We start from the raw sequence: 10,114 nt of genomic DNA, 5'->3' as shown, positions 1-10,114 counted from the left end.
ATCTTTAAAAAAAAAAAAAGAAGAAGAAATGAGGGCAGTTAGTCCAATAAGTACACAAAAACAAGTTTGGCCGTGAAGGGAGGACCCATTACTTTCTACTTCAGGCAGAGAACACCGGAATATAAAATAACTTGACAATTCCATAAGGGATTTGAACTAAAGGTCAAGTCAAGGGCTCAATTACCACATCGCTGCTGCGTATAGACTTAAAGCGCAGCAGGATAAGATGGAGAAATTATCTCCAGGGCAACCGTGGCGTGGCGAAGGTGGACGCGCCTTTCCGCTGGCCTTGGAATCCTGAGGGCAGTAACCCCCCCACTCGCCCCCGGGCAGTGTCCCCCCACGTCCTAGAGGCAGGGGCAGGACGCACATAGGCTCCGCCTCCAGTCAGCCCCGCCCACAGCCGAGCCCGCCCCCGCCGTAGGCCCCGCCTCGCGTCGTCGCTACAGTCGGGCGGAAGATGACGTGAGAAGAGTCGCGAACATCTCGGCGCGTTGCTCGGCCCGGGTTCCCACAGTCTGGAACCCGACGTGCGCAGAAGCGCCTCTCGGAGGTCCTCTCCCCCCGATCTCATCCTCACCCGGGCCGGGCCGCCCCCCGCGCGGCCCCTGCGGCTCCTGGCACGGCCCCGCGCTCGGCTGCCGCCCTGGCGCGCGCCACCCTGTCGTCCCCGGACGGGCGCGGACCGGCTCGGCCCGGGCGCCGGCGGCTGGGGAGGGGGCGCTGGCCCCGAGGCCGCGCATGCGCCGCCACCAGCCTGGGGCTGTCGGTGGAGGGTGATTGCTGGCTCCGAGGGGAGGCGACGCCCTTTGGGGCCAACGGGCCGCACGCTGAGGCGGCCGTGGGAACGACTCATCCCTTTTCCAACTCTGGGGTGGGGCTGGGGTCGGGGTCGGGGCTGGTGGGGGCCCCGCCCCCGTCTCCCGGCCTGCCCCCTTCCTGGGCCGCGATGATGGCGGCCCTGTACCCGAGCACTGACCTCTCGGGCGCCTCCTCCTCCTCCCTGCCTTCCTCCCCATCCTCCTCTTCGTCGCCGAACGAGGTGATGGCGCTGAAGGATGTGCGGGAGGTGAAGGAGGAGAACACCCTGAATGAGAAGCTTTTCTTGCTGGCGTGCGACAAGGGTGAGAGCTAGGCCCCTTTCTCTGCTTCTGGACGCCCCTGCCCTCCACACCCTTCATCCGTCCCCAGCCTCAACTTGGGGTGCTCCCTCATCCTCATGCGCTCAGTGGCTGTTCCTGCCGCGCCCGCTGTCTGCCGTGGCTACCCGGCGCCTCCTCTGCCCTGTGCGTGCCCGGCGGGAGCTGCCGGGGCTGCCGCCCTCTGGGCGCGCCACCTGCACGGTGGCCCGCGTCGTGAGGTCTGGTGTTTGGGTAGCGTCGTAGGGGGCCGGACCTTAGGGTTTTAGCCGCATCTCTGTTTCTGCCCACATGACTGACTTGTCTTCCTCTCCGGGTTCCAGGTCTTTTCCTTCTGAAAAGCCAGGGGTTGTCTGCTTTCGGACCTTCCAGTCCGAAAGTTAGGATCTTCTTTTGGATTCTTCGTGTCTTACGGGCTTTCTTCTGCTTTTTCTTTAAAACCTACTTCGGCCACCCAGTGCCTTGGTGTTTCTGTGACTGCTGAGTGGGATTAGATGTGCCAGTATCCTAGTGGCGATACTTGAAATAAGGACAGGACTGCGGATATTCTGCTAGTGGCCAAACTGTCTCCAAACTTGCAGAAAAAAACTTTGTTCGTACTATTTGTTGGAGATATTGCTTCGGTCTGCTTTGAGAAAGCTAGTGCAAAATAATTACAGGGCAAAAAAGTGTGGGCAATATCTAGTTCATATATACATAAATTGATTTCCATATATAGAAATCAATTACTGTTGTGGCCATAATAAAGTCTCTTCGTTTAAGCATGCTTTCTAGTGATGCATATAATAAAAGAAATGGGAAATGAATTGCCCTAAGACTGCATTTGTTTCTTGGGTGTTAAAAATGTGCTGTAAATTTTCTCCTTTTTAACTTTTTCTACTTGCCTTGCAATGGCAAGGAATACTGTTTAGAATCATGCAGACTTCCAAAACATAAACCCAGTGAGCAATTTAACACTGTCCTGTGAAAAGACTAAGTGCAGAAGGATTTTTATATGTACCTGTGAGTGTTTTAATAAATGACAGGCCTCTAACTACTTTTGAAATTATTTACTCAACTTTTTGAGAACACATTGACATATAAACAAAATCCACCCATGTTAGTTGTCAAGTCACTTTTATGTTCTTATGTAATAGTCTTATATTATGAATGCATTTGTTAAAGTCCACGGTGGACACACTTTGAATTGTCTTGGAATCGTAAAGAAATGTATTTTTATATAACTTCACAAATTGTGAATTATGTAAAGTTGTTTAGTATTACTAGAGTGAATTGCCCTAGTTCTCATCTTCAAAATTCTGAGTGAAAGGGATAAGATTGTGTCCTACTAAATTAAGTGGATGCAGCATACTGAGCTATGATTATTTTAATGCAAACAGAAAGTATGTCAAGAAGGGAATTTAATATTCTTGTCAAACTGAGGGCAGGAATGTCATAAGGGAGTATGACTGGAGTAAGTAGTTGTGTGATGTGTATATTTTGAATTATTGCATGACATCTCAAAAGAGAGTTAACATTTTTGTAGCCTATCCAGTAGTACCAGTCGAAGTACCAGTCGAAATAGTTTGGAATTCTTTTTCAGTTTTCCATTTTATAACATCATTAAGATCCTTGGAGTGATTTGGCTTTTGGAGGTGGGGTTGAAACTATACTTGTTCCCTCCCCAACTCCTATAATTTTTTTTTTTTAATGAGTGAGATGAAATATAGGTATTTTCTATTTCAGGTATGTTGAAATAAATTCTTGGGTTAGATTTGTAAAAATAGCATACATTAAAAAGTAAATTTGAATGCATGGGCAGTGTATTTAAGTTAGGGCAATGTATTGTTTTGTTGTTGGTGTTCACTAATATTGTTAAACCAAAGCTTTCTGAGGTGAACTTGTAGCTTCACTATAGATTTCCCCTGCTATCCAAAGGTAGAACATTTCTTTTTTGGTATGAGCTGGCAGATTGGGGGAGAACGAAGGGGCTTTGGAAATGCTATTATCATTAATTTATGGAAAAATTTCAAGCCATCTCAACCCAAAAAACTACCTACCAAATCATAACAAATAGGAATGTTCTGCTCTTGGATAGCAAGGGAAACCTATGTTATATTGGAGCCTTTATCAAGCCAAAAGGTATTTACTGAAATAACAACTCGGGTAGAGTGCACATGCTTTTCAGAGGTGATTTCATTTAATCCTTACAACCCCATGAGCCATATCTGCTATTGTCTCCATTTTGCAAATGAGGGAAATGAGGCATAGCAAAATTTTAAAACTACTTTAAGGCTATACTAGGGAGTAGAGGAACTCAGATCTGACTTTGAGCCTGCTCTCTTCATTACTTTATTATACTGCTCTGGTTGCAGATGAATGAATGGAAATCATTGTGTTAGAAAAGACACATGCACATTTGGATTTAATATTTGGAGATTAAACTTGCTCTTTATGAACCTTATAATCCTTGATTTTTATGGATTATATTTATCCAATAAGCAAAAGAAAGCATGACACTTCTAGTAGCACCAGAGCAGAGCCATTATAAAATGTCTGTTTCTCATTCTTTTTAGCAATCTTACTCTGTGTGCAAAATGTTCAAAATATATTTCTTTTTTTTTTTTTTTTAAAGATTTATTTATTTATTTATTTATTTATACAAGCACTGGGTACAGTTAGATGCGGGGCGGGGCGGGGGGTGAGGTGAGAGCATTCACCAGAGCCAGAGCGGAGAGCAGAGCAGGCAGAAGGACCGAAGTACACTGCTGAGGGGAGCAGCGGGCGGCAGGAGAGGTCTGCGCGCCATGTGGGACCCTCCTCTGGTGGCCGGGGAGCAGCCGGGGATCGAACCTGCGCCATGGAGGCTGCGAGCAGCTTCGCAGCCCAGCGCTCAACCACTGCGCCACCAGGAGGCCCCAAAATATATTTCTTTTAAGAAGAATTCCTTAAGCAACAGTTGTGGAGATGAGATGATTATGTGCATGTTAGTGCATAGATGGCTTTTTGAAAGATGTGTACAGATTAAGGTGTAAAGAAGATGTAGGAGAGTGGAAAGAAAAAGATTTTATTTAGAGTTTGTATAGTTGACTTTTTGTAAATGATTCCTTAGATGCAGACAAGTGCTGGGGTAGGTAATGGCCACTTGTGGCTGTTCATCTTGAAAGTGGGTCAGAATCAAAAGTAAAATTATTTCTTTTCTTTGTGTATAAAATTTGAAAGGAAAATTGAATTGAAAGTTCCTGTGTCAGTGATATTAAGTAAAACCCGGCACCCCCATGTTAATTCTCAGGAATTACACTTATATTCTTTTTAGGCCTAGAATACTGCAGTTCAGAGGTAAAGATTAATTGAAACAAGAACTGGCAATAAATGTTTCATGACATATTAAGCAGTGGTTCTTACCACCCATGTCTTTTCCCATTCTCATTGAGAGTTATTAATAATGACAGTACAGCATAGTATATAATTAATATAGTAAACCATAAGATGTGTATGGCTTTACTTCAGGCCTGCTGGCTGGAGAAAGTTGATAGGATTATTTTGGGAGCATCTAAACTAAATATAGTTCATGATCATTCATTTCTTCTAAAGTGCCTGTTAAGTCAATGTTAGCTCTTAGTATATAGTATCCTTACAAGCCCTTTAATTTGTTGGTAATCAATTGTGTAGAAAAAAGGAAATAAAAGGATTTTGTCTGGATTCAGTACCTGCCAACTTTTCATAAAGAGCATTTCCAGGAAATCTGATTCGCAGCTAATGTCAGGAGGAAAGGGATGGAGAAAGTTGAATTTTACCTTTATTTTTGGGCTCAGTCTAGAGTCTTAATGTCATCTTTTTTGGTGTGGTTTGCTTCATTGTAACAGAGGGTGTTTTGATAGCTGAATTCCTAGGTAAGCTGTGCATATCTTTGGGCAGAGGATGCATTTACCATATGCAATTTTTTGGGGAAAAGGGATATTAAGTTTCTGTTTTAATAACACCTTAATTTAATGGGACTTTTTTACAAAGCCATTTGAGGAGAAATTTTGAAGTGTGGGATTGGAGAGAATAGCAGTGGGAAGAAATGTATAGAGCACTGGGTATTGCTAAGAAGTCTTATGTTGGCAAGGAGCACCTAATGTAAAGAGGCATGTGTTTTGAGTGAAGAAAACTTTGCTGAAAGGAGGTCAGGGGTGTACTCCAGTAAAGATTCTGCAAGCATTTCATAAATTGTCATTAAGCTTAGTGTTTAAGTAATTTGTACAGGAGAATTTTTTTAAATTGCCCATCCTGTCGAAAAGACATGGTTCTTAGTTATTTTAACAAAAACCACTCAAATCACAAAATATCAGTGGGATAGTTCATGACAGACTTAATTGTTGCGTTGAGTTACCTAAGTGCTTTGCAGTACTGTAATAGTCATTTCTCTGCAATGACTCCAAGTGTGTTGCTTTCTCTAAGTTGCCATCTGAAATATTAAGTTTTTTTAACAATTTTTTTTAAAGATTTATTTATTTATGCAAGCACCAGGTACAGTCAGAAGCGCGGGAGGGTGAGAGAATTCACCAGAGCCAGAGCGGGGAACAACAGGCAGACTGATGAAATACACTGCTGAGGGGAGCAGCGGGAGTGGTAGGAGACGTCTGCCACACCATGTGGGACTTGCTGGCAGCCGGGGATCGAACCGGCACTGCAGAGGCTGTGGGCAGCTTTACAGCCCAGCACTCAACCACTGCGTCACCAGGGGAGGCCCTGAATATATTAAGTTCTTAACTCTGTTAAGGGACTATAAAGGGGCTTTATCAAGAAATAACTGGATATATCCTTATCCTTTAGGAATGCTCTCTTATGTTTCTGTGAGGGAAAGTAAGGGAAAAATACATGTTTGTATCCATTAGCAGTATCTGAAGGGAAGAAACAAGTACTCAATTTGATTTAAATGGCCTATTTGTGATTTGGAAGATGAGATATTCTTAGTATGTCATATAGCTTTTATCCTGGGGAGTTACAAATATATAACCCAAGCCAAACCCCTTTACCTTGTATATATAAAATTAGGGGAAGTATCTTCCAGATTAAAATTTGTTATATGGGTATTGTTATAGTCCTCTCTTCCAGTGCTATAAATATCTTTTTCATAACTGACTCCACCAAATTTAATGACACTGAGAAGTTTAAAATCTAAGCTTTGAGCTAAAATATGTGATGAGCAACTCAAAGACAATCACTGAGGTGATAAATCATGATTTAAGAGGCTAACCTAATTACTACTAAAAGAATTCTGGTACTATGTCAGTATAGTTGAAATTCAGTGGAATTTCTTTGGGCTCCAAAGCATTGTGAACTGAAAAGTGGTGATCAGCAGTGTTAATTTATAATGTCTAGTAATTAAAAAAAAACAAAAACATTTATTTCTTATCATGTTTATGGCTTCATTGCTAATTCTTTTATATCTTTTCTAGCTTAATTTATACAGACTAATAGTATATTTTCACAGTTCTATTGATATAAAAGTGACACAGTAAAACCTTCGTGAAACTTATGACATACCTTCTATAAATTAAAGTTTCATGAAAGTTACAGCATTGCTGTGAATTGGACTTCAGGTCATATATCAGATTCTAATCATAAAATAAACAATGATTCTAATTGTTATTAGATTTGCGAATATGCTGTTTGTAATTTTTAATTTATCAATTGATTTATTATAAAAAAATCAGCACTACCTTTTATACTGTAAGTTTAATTTTTTTCCTGCAGCAGGGGTGAATCTTTGCTCTTTTTCCATTTGATATTCATTATGACAGTAGTATTCATTAACAATCACAAGCAACTAAGAAATTCTGGTAATATTTATTCAAAAGTTTTGGGTATCTTTAATTTTGAAGGTTTCATTCACAATATAAAAATATTCAAAAAATGCACTGGGGCCAGTAGTGAACATTGGGCTTTGTACATCTGGTAAAACTATATTTTAAATCATTCCACTATATAGGTCTTGCATGATTTTTTTTCTTTTTTTTGTTTAAAGATTTATTTATTTTTAATACAAGAACCGGGGTACAGGCCAGAGATACGGGGGGTGAGAGGACTCACCAGAGACAGAGTGGGGAACAGAACAGGCAGACTGATGAAATACACTGCTGAGGGGAGCAGTGGGCGAGACAGAAGAGGTCTGCTTCGCCATGTGCCGGGATCAAACCCCCGCTCACTGCAGAGGCTGCGGACAGCTCCACAGTGCGGTGCTCAACTGCCTGCACCACCAGGGAGGCCCGATTTTTTTCTTTTTTAGAATTTGATTCAAACTAATTTGAAGTTTGCTGTAGAGTTTACATATTGCCTCTATTCAAGATCCAACAGTTAATTTTGTGTCTTTGTGTGTGTGTGTGTGTTTAATATATGCATAAATATATACATATATATTTTTACTTCATCATTCTTTTTCCTTTTAATGGTAAAATTTGTTTCACTGTGTCTTTGGTAATAGTGTCTTCGGAAATAGAATGTTGCATTTACACACTCAAAAAGTTTGTTAGGAAACTTGATTTGAAAAGCTTTACAGACTTTTTTGACACATGAATTCTCCCACACTTTACAACTAACTGAAATTTGGTTATTATAACATTAAACTGAACATTAATGCCCCATGTCAGTCCTGTTCAAAGTTATCACTATAAGAAAATGAAAAGAAAGATGCCAGTGAAGAAAAAATGGAACAACCTATTCTTAATATTGTTCCATTTCTCCATTGTATTTCTCTGCATTTATTTCATAGATAGTCAGAGTGAATTTGTGGCTAAAGATTCATGAGGTTACCTTAGTATTTATATACTATTTCAATAAAAAAAAAAATTGTTGGTTAGGACTCACCGCATTGATTTCATGACAGCTAATGGGTTACAGCCTGCAGGTTGGAAAACATTGGTCTAGAAAGGTCATAGTGGGTGAATGGAAGAGTGACACAAGTAAATTCAGATGGCAGCAAGGCCCAAATCCTGTAAGGTTTTTAACCAGATCCCCTGTGGCTTCCATAGGCCCCGGGGCAAGGTGACTTTGTTGGGGCTGAAGTACTCTGGCATCAGCTCACTCCTCCAGCCAGCACTGACCTGAGTGCAGGCCCAGCTGAGCTTTTCTCCCTTTTATATCTGGCTCTAGAATTCTAAAATGAGCCAGTCAGATGTGATCTCACTTCATTAGTTAACTATGTGGGTTGAAAAATGAGCTGATTGGTGCTAAATGATCCAATCAGATGCTTAGGATTGAAAATGGTCTAGTCAGGTTTGTAGGGTCAGGACACTAAAGGGGTATCTGGTACAGTAAGAGCCAATTTTAGGCAGTGCACAACTAGATTCCGAAGAGAGAAGAAGGGTTCTGTTCCCTCCCTACAAAGAAGCTGTGTGCATCCAGTCTCTGAAGAGAGAATTTGTTGGACCACCTTTGAAGAAATCAGCAGCTGGCCTTCGAGTATTCATCAGACCACCTTCAAAGAAGGATTCTGCTCACAGCCTCTGAAGAGAGACACATGGAGTAGTTGACCTCTGGGATTTGCCAGATGTTGTAGAACTTTGTAGACTTTGTAGACCTCTAGATCGCCACACCTCCGTAGCCCTTCATAGAGACTTGGCTGCTGCACCTGCTTGTAGCCCTGCCTCTGACATCACCTGCAAAGAGCATCGCCAGGCTTGCCCAGCATCTCAAAGAGCTGACCACAGCCTCTGGTTCTCCACCACCTCCTGGTGCTGTTGAGTCCGTTGCTGTTTGGTTCAGCATCAGGCCCAGCTTTCAGACAGCTGCTATGGGCTGCTGCAGTGGTATTTAATATTCCACAAGTGGCTTTTGTTTGGTATTTCTGAACACTGTGGACACTATCTGGGGTGAGATAGCTGGTCACTTGTGGCCTTAGAAACTCCTTCCTTTTCTCCAATCTCCTGTTTGTTAAATAAACCCTTTGTTGTTAGACCCTGATCCTGAGTGGTCTTGCAATTGTGCACACAAATGAGAATCCAGAGGCAGTAACCTGTCCCCCACCCTTGTCACTGTCCATTAGCGCTGTTTAGTAATATTTTAAGTACTGGTTTGTACTACTTCAGGTTTAATAAGCCATAGTAAATATTTGAACCTTTATTTTATGTGATGAAAATCTTGAGGATTGTAAACTTGATGTGACTTGAATTTTAAAGTGATCACTCTGGCTGCAGAGTGGAGGCTGGATTAAGGGGTTAGGAGGGATGAGAGCATGGGTGGGCAAGCTATAGCCCATAGTCCAAATCTTCCCGCCACCTATTTTTATAAGGCCTTTGAGTCAAGAATTTTTTTTTTTTCATTTAAAAATGTTTGGACAAGAATCAAAAGAAGAATATTTCATAATGTGGAAATTATATGAAACGCAAAATGTAATATCCATAAATAAAGTTTTATTAGTACTTTTTAGAGCTCATTTGTTTACTTATTTTCCATGGCCCTTTTATGCTGCAAGGACAAAGCTGAGTATTTGCAATTGGGATGGTATGGCCTGGAAAGATTTAAATATTTACTATCTGACTCTTTAGAAAATATGCTTCTCAACCCTTAGAGTGTAGAGAGCTGTATCAGTAAAGAGACTATTGCAGAGTCTAGAGGAAGCTGATAGTTACATGTACTGGATGTAGCAGTATACAATTAGATGAACAAGGCAGATATTTTGGAGAGTGGGCTGAGAAGACTTGCTTTTGAATTTATATACTGGTGGAATTGATTTGAGAGTTTCTTTTTCCTTTACTGAAAAAAAAGATAACCATATAACAGTAAACAGATTGTTATATTTCCTTCTACATGTTATATTTTAAAAGAAAAAAGCTGTATGTAACTCTTGAAAGCAACTTCAGTCTAAAATGAAAAGCAGGGCCTCCCCGGTGGCGCAGCGGTTGAGCGCTGGGTTGCGAGGCTTCCCGCAGCCTCTGCAGCGCCGGTTCGATCCCCGGCTGCTCCCCGGGCACCGGAGGAGGGTCCCACATGGCGCGCAGACCTCTCCTGCC

At 41.9% G+C, this 10,114-nt stretch overlaps 1 protein-coding gene across 4 annotated transcripts in view; it reads left to right on the top strand.

Moving 5' to 3' along the window:
* The first annotated feature begins 439 nt into the window (after positions 1-439).
* Positions 440-10,114, top strand: part of TRPC1 (transient receptor potential cation channel subfamily C member 1) — a 53,863-nt gene continuing 44,188 nt past the window's right edge. For all 4 annotated transcript variants that reach the window (XM_037525842.2, XM_037525841.2, XM_037525840.2 and 1 more), the window contains exon 1: positions 440-1,124. In XM_037525842.2, the coding sequence (XP_037381739.1) occupies positions 1,092-1,124 (33 nt within the window). In that variant the 5' untranslated portion in view covers positions 440-1,091. The remainder of the gene's footprint in view (positions 1,125-10,114) is intronic.

This window comes from Talpa occidentalis, unplaced genomic scaffold (genome assembly GCF_014898055.3).
Source record: "Talpa occidentalis isolate TD23 unplaced genomic scaffold, MPIMG_talOcc4v2.1 talOcc4.4, whole genome shotgun sequence".
Lineage (NCBI taxonomy): Eukaryota > Metazoa > Chordata > Mammalia > Eulipotyphla > Talpidae > Talpa > Talpa occidentalis.
The sequence above is the reverse complement of the archived record's forward strand: the minus strand, read 5'-3'. Positions and strand labels throughout refer to the sequence as shown.